This window comes from Muntiacus reevesi, chromosome 11, assembly GCF_963930625.1.
Source record: "Muntiacus reevesi chromosome 11, mMunRee1.1, whole genome shotgun sequence".
Classification (NCBI taxonomy): domain Eukaryota; kingdom Metazoa; phylum Chordata; class Mammalia; order Artiodactyla; family Cervidae; genus Muntiacus; species Muntiacus reevesi.
In genome coordinates this window covers 34339998-34357754 of record NC_089259.1, presented here as the reverse complement: position 1 = coordinate 34357754, position 17757 = coordinate 34339998, and the positions used below count along the sequence as shown (strand labels likewise).

The following is a 17757-nucleotide window of genomic DNA, read 5'->3' as shown; positions in this document are numbered from 1 at the left end:
AGGACATATGGGAACAACTTTATTCCTTTCCAGATGACTTCCGACTTTCCCCAGCACCACTTATTAAATAAATCTTCTTTTCCTCGAATTGATTTGAGGAATCTTTGTTGTCTTTATCATCTCCTAACTCCCCATATGTGTTAGGATCTGTTGCTGGACCCTGTATTCTGTTTCCTAGATCAGTCTGTTATAATTGTAATTTTATAAAAGTCTTCAATGTCTGATGGGTCTGGTCCATCACTTGCTCTTTTTTCACTTTGCTCATCTAATTAAGAAAAATTTAACCAGGTATGCATTTGTAAATCTTCTTTTGAAATGTGTGTCTTGTCCTGTGTCCTGCAGTATTAATTATATGTGCTGAACTATGCTTAGTCACTCAGTCATGTCTGACTCTGTGTGGCCCCATGGACTGTAGCTGACAAGGCTCCTCTGTCCATGGGGATTCTCCAGGCAAGAATACTGGAGTGGGTTGTCATGCCTTCCTCCAGGGCATCTTCCCAACCCAGGGGTTGAACCCAGGTGTCCCGCATTGCAGGCAGACTGTTTACCCTCTGAGTCACAAGGGAAGCCCAAGAAAACTGGAGAGGGTAGCCTATCCCTTCTCCAGGGGAGCTTCCCAACCCAGGAATTGAACTGGGATCTCCTGCATCGGAGGAAGATTCTTTAGCAGTTGAGCTACCAGGGAAGCCCCATTAATTATTTAAATATACACATTTGTCTGAACTGGGAAGGGACTACTCCTTTAAAAAAAAAACTCCTTTACATTGGTAAAACTAAAAGCTGATTATTTCTAAAATATCTCAAGGACTAGTAATTCATATAAAATTTGATTTTATTTACATGCATATTTTAAGGAATACTCATTAAAATTTATTCAGATAATAGTAGTGACAGAGCATCCCTCATTCTCTTTTTTTTATACATTTTCATATTCTAGTGTAAAAGACATTATTTTAAAACTTTGGAGATTTTTTTTCAGTTTTCTCCTTTTCTTAATATTGCTATAAAGCAGTATAAAAGACTGGAATAATTTCATTCTATCATTTATTTTAGGGCTGCTAAGTTGCTTTAGTTGTGTCCAACTCTCTGACCCCATGGACTATAGCCTACCAGGCTCCTCTGTCCATGGGATTCTCCAGGCAAGAATACTGGAGTGGGTTGCCATGCCCTCCTCCAATGGATCTTCCCAACCCAGGGATTGGACTCACATCTTTTATGTTCCTTGCATTGGCAGGTGGGCTCTTTACCACCAGTGCCACCTGGAAAGCCCATTTTAGGACTAATTTGACACTATAATTTTGCTTATTGTCAAGTCTTTGACAAGTCCTTTTTATGCTCCTCAGTTTCCTCTTGTGGAAAATAAGGGGTGTTTAAAATTCTATGATTCTAAGAACAGAGAGAGATTAAGATATTTGGTGTATTTACCGCTGACGTCGTCTCCAGCTCTCCAACTCTGTGTCTATAAATGAGGGCACTATAGGTAAGTGACCCTGAGTGTCTGGTCTTCTCAGTGCCCTGGGACAGAGAGTTCCATCAGTGCTGGGAGGTCAGCTCCAGGAAGCCTGGCTGCTTGATCGCCATCCCCTTGACTTGTGCTTTCCTTGAATTGTCACTTCTCTTTCTGGCAGAATCTTTCAGCATCCTCTGAATGGAAGCAAGAATCCAAACGTAAATGTAAACGTAAATGTTGGACTGAAAAGAAACATTCAGCACTCAACATGAGACTTTCTGAAGATTTTGAAGCTTTTAGCTTCTATGCCCTGGAAGAATCTGAAGCGGTCAGTTCTGTCTTCAGGAGTGCGGAGGAGCCCTGGGGTTTGGGTCTGATGGAGTCATCTAAACAAACAGAAGTTAAACCACAATTCACAGAAGCCATCTCACAGAAAACAGCCATTTCCGACATTCCTACTGCCCCTAGGTTCTTAACTGCACCCCTCCATGTTGGCTCTGCTTTCCACCATCATCCCAGCTCAGCACTGTTTGGTTCTCCAGCTAGTCCCAAACACTTCGGTTCCCCTAAGAAGTACCTGGAGATGGGCAGTGGTGCCGACGTTTCCCTGGATGTGGCATCTTTTCCCAGGCAACATCTCCAGGGCCCACCCTTGCGACTTGCTGCTGCTCCCAGGGCCTCGTATAGCTCCAGGTTACAGCTGCCCAAAACTGATCAAGGGGGTGCCACAGGCTTCGGTGTCCACCCTGTTCAGCTGTGTGTTGTTTCCTGTCCTTCTACAGGTCTTCTCCCTAGTCCACTCGTGGGGTCTGTCTTTTCTTCCCCTGCCCCTCCTCCCCGCCTACCCAGGGGGGTTGTTCCCCCTCCTTCCCTTCTACCTGGGGGGGTTGGTGTTCCTCCTCCTCCCCCTCTACCTGGGGGGGTTGGTGTTCCTCCTCCTCCCCCTCTTCTCCCTCTATCTGGGGGAATTGTTCCCCCTCCTTCCCTTCTACTTGGGGGGGTTGGTGTTCCTCCTCCTCCCCCTCTTCTCCCTCTATCTGGGGGAATTGTTCCCCCTCCTCCCCCTCTATCTGGGGGGATTGTTCCCCCTCCTTCCTCTCTACCTGGGGGGGTTGGTGTTCCTCCTCCTCCCCCTCTACCTGGGGGGGTTGGTGTTCCTCCTCCTCCCCCTCTTCCCCCTCTATCTGGGGGAATTGTTCCCCCTCCTCCCCCTCTATCTGGGGGGGTTGTTCCCCCTCCTTCCTCTCTACCTGGGGGGGTTGGTGTTCCTCCTCCTCCCCCTCCTCCCCCTCTACATGGGAGGGTTGCTGTTCCTACTCCCCTTCTTCCCCCTCTATCTAGGGGAATTGTTCCCCCTGCTCCCCCTCTATCTCAGGGGGTGGGCATTCCACCTCTCCCTCTTTCCTCTCCTCTTCCTTCTCACCATATCCCAGCTCCTAGGAGTGCCAGTTACAAGTTGCCAGTGGCTCCATCTGGCCCTGCTGAGGATGCCCAGCCAGACGTTACTCTGTTAGCTGTGTATGATGAACCTATGTCATTAGACTCCCTCCAACGTGATTGTTCATTTTTTGAATGTTCTTCTGAAACGGAAAGTGGTAAAACAGCAGGACTTCTGGCAAGTAGGATTTTTAAAAAGCTGGCAAAATATGACCTGAGAAGTGGCTTTACTGCAAGCGCTCAGGCACAAAAAGATGAGGATGGCCTAGTTGGCAAAGCAAGCTGGAAGAATTATGTGCCTTCGACTGAACTCTTCAGGCTTCAGACCAAGGTACTAGTCTTATCTCTCCATATATCTGTGCTTAATTAGCTTCAAAGTTCAGGATGGTGCTACACAAAGTAGCTACTCACCAGACTGCTGCTGGTCCACACTGACATGAGGAACTAGTGCCAGAATGCAGCTTCCTTCACTGAGAAGCCAGCTGAACAAACAGTATGCTTGAGGATAGCTGGTTCTTACCTATCTATTTTTAACTGTTAGGCCAGAATATCATGGAAGGGAGTGTTAACATTCCTCAGTTGAAGGTCAGCATCCCTGAGTAGAGTCCTGGGGTAAGACATTAATCTCCTAGGTTCTAAAACTTCTGAACTGCAGTTCACAACAATTGTCACATTGCGAAGTAAAGCACAAGTGTTGTAAGTACACTCTAAATATTAAAGTTCACAGGAATGTGACTCAACATGTGATCTTATATTAGACATTATCATTCCATTTGTGAAGGTAAATCACACTATAAATTTAGTTCTTGCACTGGTACTAAGACCCAATCTTATATCTGTAATTAAATTGTTTTGATGTAATATGCTCAATCGCTCAGTCATGTCTAATTCTTTGCAACCCCATCCACGGTAGCCTACCATACTCCATATGTGGAATTTTCCAGGCAAGAGTATAGTGAAGTAGAAAAGTAACTTGGCTTAGTGTCAGTTCAAGTCCCAGCCCTTCCACTCTGAGATCCAGGGCAATTCAGTCTTTCAGTCATCCATGCAGTGGGAGTAATAAGTGTCCAGCTCTCAGAAGGTAGACCAGCTGCCAGCAGCCCCCAACTGGAGAAGCGCATGTGGGAGCAGCAACTCTCTGAGCCAGAGTGTTGGGGGTTAGGTCCTGCCGCTACTGCTTGTCAGCCGTGTGACTTTGGACAACTTGCTTAAGTTTTCTTACCTCAGCGCCCTCATCTGCACAGTGGGTTCAGTGACAGTACTTCACAGGAAGCGGCTCACAAGATAAGAAAACAGCACTCCGTACTGGGTGAGAGCCGTCTGGCACATTCTGTCACTCCTGTTAGTTTTGAAATTGTTGCCATAGATCCTCTCACCCATGTGCTTACCTGCATCCCACCTTTTCCTCCACGCCCTGTGTTAGTTCACCTTGGACCTGGAATCTGTCTGCTTCTCGGTTAGAATCCCCAGGATTAGGCTTGCAACACTTCTGTAAGCATGTGATGAAGATCCATCTTAGCTGGAGTGGGCAGGGTCTGTGAGCACAAGAAAGGTAGTTTCAAAGAGCATGTTCAACATAATTTTATCTTTAATGGAAAAGAGTCATTTTCATATTTCTTCATAAGGACACATTTTAATGTTGAACAAAAGGAACCGTGTTATTTAAAAGTTTGAGAAACATTGTTTCAAAGAATTACCAGAAGAAAAAAATGTATACTATTTTAAAAAATCTCCATACATGAACCTCTCTACTGCTTTATTACAAATGCCACCAGATACAATCCTTGCTGTCCATAGTATTTATGAGATTCCCAATAATACTGTGTTTGCATGTGAAGAACTTTGATTTTATAGTAAAGATGTCTTAATTCCCTGAGTTGAAAACATATTATTCATCACGTAACTCATGTGATGAAATTTTAATAATGTGGCTGAAATTTTGTTTTCTTAATTTCGTAGGATGGCTGCTGGAAACTTACACAAGAACTGGGATTTATATTAAAACTTAATACAAATATTTTAAACAGCTTTCTTGAACAAAAAGGCATTCGATCTCTAGGTACGTCACTATTTTTCTATTTATAAATGCCATACTCTTAAATGTTACACATTTTTGTAAACCAGTGTTCAAATATATTTGTTACATGTGAAAGGGATTATATTTGTTAATCATCAAAGGATGGGACTAGTTTCTAGTCATCTTTACCATGAAGTAGGATACTACCTGTGCAGATCTATTAGCATAAGTAGCAATGACTGCTGTCAAAAGATGCAAGTAGCTTAAACACAAAGATCACTTTCACGTGCACCTCACAGTCAGGTGTTGGTCCTCAGGGAAGCCCCGCTCCACACAGCGGTTTGGACGTGTATACTCCTTCTATACTGCAATTCGAGCGTCATCAACATGTGTCTTTACAGTTAACTCTTGGTGAAGAGGAAAGAAGAAAAGATTACTCTGGCATCATCCACCTGGTAGACCAGAGAGAGAGAGAGAGAAAATGTGGCAAGGATGAGCCTCTGAGCCCCAGCTAGATACTAACACAGGGAGCTGGGAAATGTACTCTTTGAATTGCACTTCTTTAAATTGCCCTAGACCAAATGTAATGACGAAAACTTGCACGGACAGGGTGTTCTAGTTTCTGGAATGAAAGAAGAGCTGACTAACTCCTGCCAATCACATTTATTAACCCTAGACAAAATATTTTAAAACCACTCTCTGAAGGCCTGGAATATAATCACAAGCAGGCAGAAACTATCAGGGACACAAACCTTGAAAGAAGAGAAACAAATTAGGTGAGCTCCACTTTTATCCACCTTTTCACCTGAAGGCACTTCTCACTTCATGAGGCACATGGAGGTTAGAACTGAAACAGAAAGGTTTCATGGGATGATGGCACAGGGGTCAGCGTTTGAGGCTGAGAGCACCTCGAAATTAAAGGTGAGAATCCTTAATGGAGGGGACCGCAGAGCAGGGAGCTCTGAAAGCTGCATTGAAAGCTTCTTCAACTTTTGTTTTGGGATTGTGTGTGTTGTTTTTGTTGTGTTGATTTATTTGCTTGTTTTTAGAGAAACAAACTGCTACATCTGCTAGTGGAAGAAAATGCTTTGTTTTGCTCTGAAGATTCTGCAATTGTTCAGGTGTATCATAGTTCATAGATTGCCAAGAATAATGCTAATTAAATGCCAGTAAACTTTATTTATTCTTTTTGTATGGAATGTACACATTTCAGGGGATGATAGTGTCAGTGGTCCCTGTTCTTACCTTATGCAAAACATTCTCATCAATATTGGCATCATCTGTGTAATACTCCCAGTAGATTTTCTCAATGTCTGTTCACTTAAAATTGTATGGAATGACATAATAAACAAAAAAAATCTGACTTACGCACACACACCTCCCTCAGATCCTTGGCTGTCCCCTAACCCATAGATACACCAGTGTGCCTTCAAGGAATCCAGAAAAAAGCAACAATCCGGAAGCTAGAGGGCTGAGCAGAGATTTCAGCTGTCACCAAGTGTTGGGAAGACAGGATTTAGTGTTCAGATTATAGCAAATTAGACTTGCTAAATGTCTCAGGCTTTCCACTGAAACCCTAGAAGAGCCATAAAGACTGTATGTATCTCATGATCAAGGACTGTCCAACAGGATGAGGGAAAAAAACTGAACAGCCCCACCCTAACAAGGCCTAAAGCAAAGCCTTCAGAGGATCCACCAGAACAAATGTAAAACCATGAAAGTCCTAGAAGGACACAAGGAAAACTAAAAAAATTCACAGATATGTGGAGATTATACAACATGTTACAGAAGAAAACGTGGGTCAAAAGAGAAATCAAAAAATACCTTGAGACAAATGAAAATGGAAATTGTGGTGGTGGTTATAGTTGTTTAGTTGCTAAGTCATGTCCTACTCTTGCAACCCCATAGACTGTAGCCTGCCAGGCTCCTCTGTCACCTGGTGGCTCAGCGGTAAAGAATCCACCTGCAATGCAGGGTGTGCAGGTTTAGTCCCTAGGTCAGGAAGAGCCCCTGGAAAAGGGAATAGCAACCTACTCTAGTATCCTTGCCTGGGAAATCCCATGGAAAAGAAAAGAGAAAATGGAAATACAACATACCAAGATTTATGGGATGCAGCAAAAGCAGTTCTGAGAGATAAGTTCATAGAGATAAATGCCTAAATTTAAAAAATAAGATCTTTAATAAGCAATCCAGCTTTTTCTGCAGTCATTGAGATGATATTATGATCTTTATTCCTCGATTTGTTGAACACATTGATCAGTGTGGATACTGAACCGTGATGTTAACTCTTCTCTACATGTTTTGCTAGAATTCACTTGTGAAGCAGTCTGGTCCTGGACTTTTGTTGTTGGGAGGTTTTTGGTGTGTTTTTTTCCCCCCTAATTCAGTCTTATTACTGATAATTGATCTGTTGACATTTTCTACTTTTCTTCCTGATTCAGTCTTCTTGTTGTTCAGTGGCTCTGTTGTATCTGACTCTTTGCGACCCCATGAACTGCAGCACACCAGGCTTCCCTGTCCCTCACCACCTTCTGGAGCTTGCTGAAACTCATGTCCTTTAAGTTAGTGATGCCATACAACCACCTCATCCTCTGTCATCCCCTTCTCCTCTTGCCTTCAATCCTTTCCAGCATAAGGGTCTTTTCTAATGAGTTGCCTCTTGCCATCAGATGGCCAAAGTATTTATTGGAGCTTCAGCTTCAGCATCAGTCCTTCCAATGAATATTCAGGATTGATTTCCTGTAGGATTGACTGGTTTGATCTCCTTGCAGTCCCAGGGACTCATGAGTCTTCTCCACACCACAATTCAAAAGCATCAATTCTTCGGCACTCAGCCTTCTTTATGGTTCAACTCTCACATCCATACATGACTACTGGAAAAACCATAGCTTTGACTAGATGGACCTTTGTTGGCAAAGTAATGTCTGCTTTTTAATACGCTGTCTAGGTTTGTCATAGCTTTTTTTTCCCAAATAGTGTGCATCTTTTAATTTCATGGCTGCATTTACCATCTGCAATGATTTTGGATCCCAAGTAAATAAAGTCTCTCACTGTTTCCATTGTTTCCCCATATATTTGCCATGAAGTAATGGGACCAGATGCCATAATCTTAGTTTTTTGAATGTTGAGTTTTAAGCCAGCTTTTTAACTGTCTTCTTTCACCTTCATAAAGAGGCTCTGTAGTTCTTCTTTGCTTTCTGCCATAAGGGTGGTGTCTGCATATCTGAGGTTATTGATATTTCTCCCAGCAATCTTGATTCCAGCTTGTGCTTCATCCAGCCTGGCATTTCGCATTATGTACTCTGCATTTAAGTTAAATAAGCAAGGAGACAATACAGCCTTAACATGTTCCTTTCCCAATTTTTAACCAGTCCATTGTTCCATGTCTGGTTCTAACTGTTGTTTCTTGATCTGCATACAGGTTTCTCAGGAGGCAGGTAAGGTGGTCTCATATTCCCATCTCTAAGAATTTTCCACAGTTTGTTGTGATTCACACCATCAAGGGCTTTAGCGTAGTCAACAAAGCAGAAGTAAATGTTTTTTTTTAATTCTCTTGCTTTTTGTGTGATCCAGTGGATGTTGGCAATTTGATCTCTGGTTCCTCTGCTTTTTCTAAATCCAACTTGAACACCTGGAAGTTCTCAGTTCACATGCTGTTGGAGCCTCGCTTGGAGAATTTTGAGCATTACTTTGCTAGCGTGTGAAATGAGTGCAGTTGTGCAATAGTTTGAACATTCTTTTGCATTGCCTTTCTTTGGTATTGGAATGAAAACTGACCTTTTCCAGTCCTGTGGCCATTGCTGAGTTTTCCAAATTTGCTGGTATATTAAATACAGCACTTGGGAGATCCAGTCTTGGGAGATCATATATTGCTAGGAAGTTTTGCATTTCCTCTGTGCTGTGCTTAGTCAATCAGTCATGTCCAACTCGTTGCAACCCCATGGTTTGCAACCTTCCAGGCTCCTCTATCCATGGGGATTCTCCAGACAAGAACACTGGAGTGCGTTGCCATGCTTCCTCCAGGGAATCTTCACAACATAGGGATAGAACCCAGGTCTCCTGCATTGCAGGCATTTCCTCTAGGTTGTCCATTTTCTTGGCATATAATTGTTCGTAGTCATCGACGATCACTTTCACAAGCAGTGTACGTCACAGGAATGTCAGTCCCCAGAACAGAAGAGTGTTTACTTTTGAAAAGCTGAGGGAAGGTTGAAGTGTAAGCAGATGGATTGGAGAACATATACAAGGGGGGCTTCAACTTAAAATATTTTCTTTCTATTAAAGAAAAGAGAAAAATTCAAAGCTTGGAAAACTGTTAAGAGTAGGTAAGCTATGAGGTGATGGGAATATTCATCATATTATTTTTTCTACTTTTCTGTATGCTTCAAACTTTTTAAAAAAACCATTAAGTGACTATGTTGTGGTAATGCAAACAGTGCTACATATCAGACATTTTGGAAACTGTTAATTGACCTGGGAAACTACACACATGTACATAGGCATATATGGAATTCAAGTTGTTTCTTTCTCTTGTTACTCTAATTATGATGAAGATTGTAGGAGAGGAAAAATAACTCTCTCTCTCCTCTTCTGGTTCTTGGCTGAGACTCCCCTGTAATTAAAGGTTAACAAGAGAGAAACAACTTGAATTATATACATGCATACGTACGTGTATGTATGGGAGCCAGAGAAACATCTGAGACTCAAAAAGCAGCCAGGCAGCTGAGCAAGGGAGAGGTACAGGGGCTGTAGGGCTCCCTGGAGGGTGGGGAACGGGCAGTTTATGGTCAGGTGAAGGGAAAGAATGTGTGGTAGACAGATATTTGCACTGCCTGGCGTTCAGTCTCTCAATGGAAGAGTGGCAACAGCTCTCTTCCTGTTAGACAGCCCTCTCCTAATTTATTTTAGACTGTTGCAGGTGGGGGATGTAGTAAAAAGCTTTTCCTGAGTCTCCTAAGTGTTGATTGCCTTTAGCTTTTAGTTTCACAAAGTTTGGGATTGGAAAAGTAACAATATTTAAAATCAAAATATTTGTATAAAGTCATCTCAGATACATAGGTTGCCTTTAGAAAATAAAAATGGGTCAATTTCTGGGCTCAGTAGATATAAGCATTCATTTTCAATGTTGGTATTTTTCATAATAGAGTAAAATATCTTGATTTGGATAAGGACACCGGTTACCTGTATGTACCGTTAAAATCATCAAAGAGAGCAATTTATTGATCTTGAGAAGCAAGCAGTCTGTAATCTCACACTTCATGAAGCAGGCAGACTCCAGTCTCGAGCACAGTAAGAGAAGGCACAGTAAGGAAAGGGGCTGCTCGCTTTTACAGGAGGGGCGGCCAGGGACAGGAAGTGCCTCTCCTTGACTGGTGCATGTCCGACCTCGCAGAAAGACCCAGGGACAAGAAAATAAGCAGAGAGCTGGGAGCTGACTTAAGAGTTGCACATTTGGCTGCCTGAGTGTGTGGTGCTTCTGGTCAAGCAGAGCATTTACAGGAACATGAAAATTATCTAAATTTTGTTTTACTGACAGGGCACCCAAGGCATGAGCAGTGCTAGAAAGTCTATTCCAAGACTACTGATCACTAGGAATAATTTGATATTAATACAGTGGTCTAATCAGTGTATCAGTTGTTCATCTGTTGTACGCTTAGGTTTATTCCTCTGAGGTATTTGCAGCAGGAGCCTAGAAACTAAATTTCTTTCAGTGAACTTCGCACATCTTTGGTTATGTGGAAAGTTAGGGTGCAGGGGGTGCTCTGGATGGAATTCAGTTTCCTAACAACCATCAGGATATTATGATAGACACTTGTTCCAGTTGCCCTCCTTTTCTATTTAAATAGCTGGCTAGTTAAGGACCTTGGTAAGTATTACAGGGTTTTATGATGTGCTAATTTGTTATGGTTTAATAGTAATATTAATGTAATTCTTCAACAGAACTGTTATAAACAGGTACCGTTTGGGATGCAGTGTCTCTAACAGACAAAAACGAATGCTTCACTTTCAGGTGTAAGAGGAAGAGAGCACCTTCTAGAGCTGATCGCCACGTTTCTAGTGCTGCAGTTCCTTCGCACCAAGTTGGAACAGGAGGGAATAATCATCAAATCGCTGATGAGACTGGACGATGCTTCCATTCCCAGGTGACTTTAACTCATTTGTATTTTCAGTCATTTCTTTTATTATATTTGCTTATTTGTTTGCCCTCAGCCTGTTTGTTTCATCTTGTTTGTTTTCATCATGAGCAAAAGCAGCTGTAGTAAGTGTATGTGTGTTGGCCAGGTTTTTATTGTCCTGTTTTATGGATCCAGTGTAATAATTATGGACAGTAATTCCTAAATTAACAATGATGCCCCTCCTCCCCACAGAATTATCTTAATCATGAAAAGAAATTGTTTAGGCTATGGGGAATTACATTCCTATTAGGTACCCTAGTCAGCAACCAAACTCTTTCAGTGCATTTCTTGTTGTAATAAGCAAGACACGGGCAGAGAACAGGCCAGGAAGCAACTTTAGGTGCTCATAAATAGCACCCCAAGTCCTAAAGCATTATGTATAAGGCTAAAGGAAAATTTGTCTTTATGTATATTTTTTTATTCCAGAAAATAGTGGAGTTAATAGGGAATGATTTTGTTTTTATTTTGTGAGTTTCTGTGTATAGTAAACCTCTACATTTTGAAATCATCTTTGAACTTATCTTTAAAACTTAACAAATTTTTTCAATCTGTGAGTCTTTTATTGGTCATTTATATGCCAGGTAGCAGTGTCAGCAAAAACAAACAAAACAAGTGTGTTTCCACCTAAAAGAGCATCTTGTCTCCTCATTTGCCTTTTCATGTAGTGCTTCTCTCCCAACTCTAGATCCACATAGATGAAAACAGCTCTACTGGTAACAGATCTTAAGGGGAAAAATACTGATCAGGAGGCAAGAAAGCTATTGATAATCCCCTCCCAAATACAAAAATATTAGTCAGCAGTTACTACACAAACTGCCCGTTTCACATACAGTCTCCCTTTAAGGCTAAGATTATCCTATTTTACAAGGGGTAGAGGCAACAAGTTCCAAGAGAATTCAACGTTCTTTGAAACTAGCCCACATGCTCTACAGCAGACACCATAAGCACAGCTTTTACCTGAGACCAGGGTTCAGATCCAATGGGAAAGGGAACTGGAGAATAACAATTTTTTTAACCACTTTTACATTGAATAAAAGTGGATCGTAATTTATGCTGAGCAATTACAAATCAGCTATGTTTTTACGGAGTAATTGGAAGTAACTATTTTACAACTATTTCCTATTTGAAAACATTTTTTCAAGGCTGTAGTTCACAAGTGTGTGTATGGAGGGGAGGGATGTGGAAGATGAAGATGGATTATTTAGTTTAAAAAAAAAAGGCTCAACCATTTCTTAACTACCTTGTAAGAAGCTGCAGCGAACTGTAAGCACAGAGATAACTGTTAAGGGAGCCTCTCACCGGAGCTCTTCCACTGTGTGTGGGTCGGACAGTGTTTGCACAGGAAACTGGACTCAGAGAGTTACAGTGCTGCTGGGTCCTGGTTCAGGGCTCCTCTCACTATAGCAGGTGGCTTGTATGTGCTTTTGGAAAATCTAACAATTCCTGGGCCTGGGACAAGAATACAAATAGAGACTCACATGCTATATGTCTTAAGTATTTAAAGATTACAGATTAAACTTGCAGTTAAATATATTTAAAGTTCTACCCCAACAAATACAACCTTGTAACCACCTAGAAGACCAGGCTCAGATTTACAATTCTGGGACCTCCCTAAGTTTTATGCTCAAATGTGGCAGCATGTGACAAGTGTGTGACAAGTTCTGGGGCCCCTGCCCTTGGCTGATGCCTGGTACCACGGAGGCCTTGGGGGCAGGTATGAACACCCTGCTCGCTCATCAAAGCTGCATTTGTACCCATGCATATGGTATAGTGTTTTGTGTATACACACATGCACAGTCACACACATACACATACACACTGTTTTTTCAAAAGGCAAGATAAGGGGAAAACTAACAAAACTAATAAAATATTTTCTTTGGCGGAGAAGGAGGAGACAGGATGGAAGTTAAGTTTCTCATGTACTTTGTTTTATGGTTTTGACTTTGAAACTGTGTAAATCTTTTTACGTAATAAAGGCCAGATATCAGAGAACAGAGGTTGAGCATGTTAAATTATACCATGGGAATGTAGTCAGCAGTGTCTGGAATATGAGGAAATAAATGGCAAGAGAAAAAAGAGCAGAGAGGTGAAACCTATAAATTAAAGGACATTTTAAAAAAAAAGGAAGAACGTTTGAAAGGAGGCAAATGTAGCCCTTATTTGGATCCTGATTTGAATGAGACCCATTGTACTTTTTTCTTTTTAAAAAAGACAGGGAAATTTAAACATTACCTGAATATTTTGTGATATTAAAGAATATTCATAACTATTTTTAAGTTTCACATTTAAGAAAAAGTTCTCTTAGAGATAATATAGACGAAATTAAAATAAATGAGTAAATCTATTTGTACCCTCTTACCAGGACTGATTAAATTCTCCACTTCTGGGGAATTCCCTGCTGGTCCAGTGGCTAGGACTCCATACTGTCACTGCCAGCAACCCAGGTTCTATCCCTGTTCTTAGAACTAAGATCCCACAAGCCATGCAGCTCAGCCATAAATAAATAATAAATTCTCTACTCCCAACATCATCAGACACAAAAGAGGTACTCAGAAAATAATTAACTGAGCAGTTTACTATATGTAATATATAACTTCATTTTAAAAAGCAACATGTTTTAAATGAATATCTGGAAAAACACCTTGAAGAACCGGTGGAAGGGACTGTTTGATTTACAGGCACAACCAGTGAGCCACCTCCTCTTTTTAAATCTTTCCAACTATGATAGCCACTGGAATAAGTATTAGTAACTTTGAGTTGCCTTTTGAATTGTTATGGCACAAACTATTAAGTGAAGATTTTGAAAAACAGTGAAGTATATCCCATCACACATCATAACACCCATGCTGTTACCAAATAACTGTTATTGTGTGGGCAGAATGATTTGTTGGACTTTATAAAAATATTTTAAGTAATTTTTGTTTCCTATTTATGCATATTTAAAGCTTTTATATATTTTCGGCTTCATGATGTACATAACATTAATGCAGTAGCACATTGCTTGGAGGTATATGAACAAAATTTTCATGTTAGTAGAACCATCAAAGTTTAGAGGCCATCTGGATTCGTGAGAATATTTAAAATCATCTTGCTGCTTTTAGTAGTTAGCAACTGTCCGTAGACTAATAATTATTGGGTCTTTTTAACCATGCTGGGTATGCCAGCTATTTAGTATGTTCATGTCATCATATTCAGCTAACATTTATTGATTGCCAACTTTGTGCCAGAGACTGTTAAACTTTAAATTCATGCTTTTTGTTAATCCCCACAACAAACCCATAGGATCTTGTATCACTGTTGTAACTGAAGAAAGAGGCTTCCAGTGATAAATAAAAGCTGTAACAATATCACACAACTAGGGAATTCCCTGGTGATCCAGTGGTTAGGACTCTGCAGGTTCACCACTGAGGGCTAGGGTTCAATCCCTAGTCAGGGAACTAAAATCCCACAAGACAGCTGGCCAACAACAACAAAAAACCAATGTCACAACCAGGGCTGTGTGATCACAGAGGCAGGATTTGAACCCAGTTCTTAACCACCACACTACTCTGATGGCCCTTTCCCAGTTCATGGGGGAAAAAAACAGAAAGATGGGGAAAATTCTCCAGGTTTTCAGTTTCCCCCATATTCTTTAGTATATATGAACACTTGTTTGCTAGCAAGTTCTAGCAGACAACAAAACAATGAGGAAGTAGCTAACTAATACTAATGAGCTATCCCACGGTTTTTCTGAGTCTTTAGTTTGAATAATTGACACCATTTTCTGGGCACAAACTTGAAGTTTTTATGTTATACACATTTTACAAGTAAGTTGTTCCTCGTTTGTGTGCTAAAATTAAATATATACCAGTAACTTGGGTGACTCGCAGGTATTTTACAAGTAAATAATGGAGTTGAGAATTCCTGGGACAATAAAAAGGAGAGAGAAATGAAAGCCTTTGTAAAATAGCATCAAGCTTGTCCTTGAAGGATAGAAAGGGGATGACAACAAGTAAACATGTAAAGGGCCGGAGAAGCTGGGGTTGTCCTGGAGCGAGAAGAACGTGTGTCACACAGGGGGAAGCTGGGCAGTGAGGGGGCTACTCTGTTTCCAAGTAGTTGAATACCTTAAATGCACTATGTCAGACAGGTGGAAGAACTTTCACAAAATGTCAGAGGAAAAAAAGAACTGCTTTTATTAAGTATCTTAATTTTTGACAGATTTTGTCTGATATAATGTGCTGGATTTGGTACCACATGACATTTCATATGTAATTATATTCTGAAATTGATGGAAAAATGTGTTTAATCTAGGAATATTCCCTGGGATTGTGAGAAAATAAAGAAAGCCAGTGAGTGGCTCAGAAGAACTGAAGGGCAGTACCCATCCATCTGCCAGCGGCTGGAGCTGGGTAAAGACTGGGACTCTGCCACCAAGCAGCTACTGGGGATCCTGCCCAGAGACGCCGCCTCCCCTCCTCACGGGCTCCTTAAGCACAGCTAAGGCTGACACACATTCACTTGTCTTTTAGCCTGCACTCATGCCTTATGTGTATGATAATCAGATATAATTGATGCCTGTAGTGAAATCCAATTACGATTTTATTCAGTATAGCAATCACTTTAAAATAAATGGAAAAGGCTATTGTTTCAGTGAACTAACAAGCAATTGTACAATAAAAATTTCAAGGAATTCCCTGGTGGTCCAGTGGTCAGGACTTCAAGCTTTTAATGCTGTGATTCTGGATTTGATCCCTGGTCAGGGAACGAAGATCCCACAAGCCAAGCAGTACAACCAAAAAACACTTTTTTAAATAAAAATTCTAATATTACAGAATTTTTTTTTTAACCAGAGGTTGGTGGAGGGTAGAGATTGGATGAAGGTGATCAGAAGGTACAAACTTCCAGTTACACGATAAATAAGTACTAGGATGTAATGTGCGGCATGAAAATATAATTAACACTGCTGTATAGTATATATGAAAATTGTTCAGAGACTAAATCCTGAGTTCTCATCACAAGGAAAAAATGATCTTCTTTTACTCTGTGCCTGTATGAAGTGGTGGGTATCACTAAACTACTGTGATCATCATTTCATGATGTTTGAGAGTCAGATCATGGTGCTGCCATCTTAATCTTATACTGTGCTATATGTCAATTATATCTCAATAAAACTGGGAGAAAAAATTAAATCACTACCCTCTTTGACCTGTAAACTCCACTGGTAGGAATTGTACTTCTAGAAATTCATCTTACAGAAATGTGGACACATTGACACATGCAGGTATCATATGTGCATATATACATAGTGCCATCACCCAGCATACGCAATAGAGCCCATTTAAAAAATTCTATAAATAGGTGTTTGCAAGATAAAAATCTATCATGTCATATTCCAAACTAGTTACTTCTGAGGAATAGAAACTTTATTTCTATCTTATATACTTTGAATTTTAAAAGTTGAAATTAAAAAAATTAAAAAATTTTACAAGGAACGTATGTACTTAGTTTTTATTTCAAAAATACATAAAAGCAGAGTAAATAGTGTAATGACCCCCATCAAGACATATAGTATTTTGTCAATCTTTTTACATGTAGAACAGTCTTCTCTCCCCTCTTGCTGCTGAGGAACTGGTCTGGCTGTCTTACCAAATGTCCCACATTCTGGATATGTCTGTGTCCATTTCTCTTTCCCCATATTTCCTGTAAACTGGGAATTAAATCTGTAGTCCCGAGGAGATTAAGGATCAACGTTTTTGTCAACCTGAACCATGAAGTTTGGTTGATCTGCTTTAATAATGTTAACATTGATTAGCAGTTTTCCAATATGAAGTTGTTTCCCTACAACCAGCATTTATCTGTGGAAAGATACTTCAACATCCAGTTCCTTATCAGTCAGATGATGCTGTTGTCTGAATCATTTTAAGAAATATTGTGATTCTCTATTTTATTTCCTTCTTCTTATTAGCTAGAATTCTGAAATAATAAGCTGTCCCCCATCAACTAATGTTGCTTTATTTAAAATTATAATTTATTTTATTTAAAATGTTTTTATTTAATATTGTAAATATCTCAAATTATTAGAATTGCTGCCCTTCTTTAGAGGCTGAGAGTCCCTGGAAGGCAGGCTCTGATGTATTTATCTTTATGTTCCTAACACCTAGGATGCATTTAGCAAGCCAGCACAAAGATCTGCTGCATCAGAGTCATAATCTGTTCATTTAAACTTTGTAAATTAATGTTATTTTGTAAATTGTCAAATAAAAACTGTTACTTGCCATCTGCCTCTACAAGGATGAGGTCATTAGCCACTGCAGTCTCTGACCTGCAACACCCCCTGAAAGGAACTTGGGGCCAGGATCAGGAATGAGGCTCTGTGCTCTGGGAAAAACTCGCAAGACTGGCTTTCAGATATCTTATGGAGATTTTATGAGCCCAATTCTCGCACCTCCTCATACCTAGAAAAGCACTAAAGTCAGTAACAAGGACACCTGCTCCTCGTGACTAGCAGCAGCCCTCTGCCAAAGCAGGTGCTTGAGTGTGAGTACCCTCTTCACTGAAATGACACCTGTGCTGAGCCCGCACCTCTTTGGAGCACTTCCTCCAGTGCTGGGGAGAGCCTGTCTCCTGCATATAGTTCTCATTTTACCCCAAATAAGACTTTGCTCACAGTTCTCACCTTGTGCATTTATATCCAT

The 17757-nt window shown here is 40.7% G+C and overlaps 1 protein-coding gene across 4 annotated transcripts in view; it reads left to right on the top strand.

Annotated features, from left to right (window-relative positions):
- The window catches only part of PARP4 (poly(ADP-ribose) polymerase family member 4), a 76409-nt gene extending 60158 nt beyond the window's left edge, over positions 1 to 16251 (top strand). For all 4 annotated transcript variants that reach the window (XM_065902459.1, XM_065902457.1, XM_065902458.1 and 1 more), the window contains 4 exons: positions 1629 to 3218; positions 4847 to 4946; positions 10915 to 11047; positions 15374 to 16251. In XM_065902459.1, coding sequence (XP_065758531.1) covers positions 1629 to 3218; positions 4847 to 4946; positions 10915 to 11047; positions 15374 to 15563 — 2013 coding nt within the window. In that variant the 3' untranslated portion in view covers positions 15564 to 16251. The remainder of the gene's footprint in view (positions 1 to 1628; positions 3219 to 4846; positions 4947 to 10914; positions 11048 to 15373) is intronic.
- The last annotated feature ends 1506 nt before the right edge of the window (positions 16252 to 17757 follow it).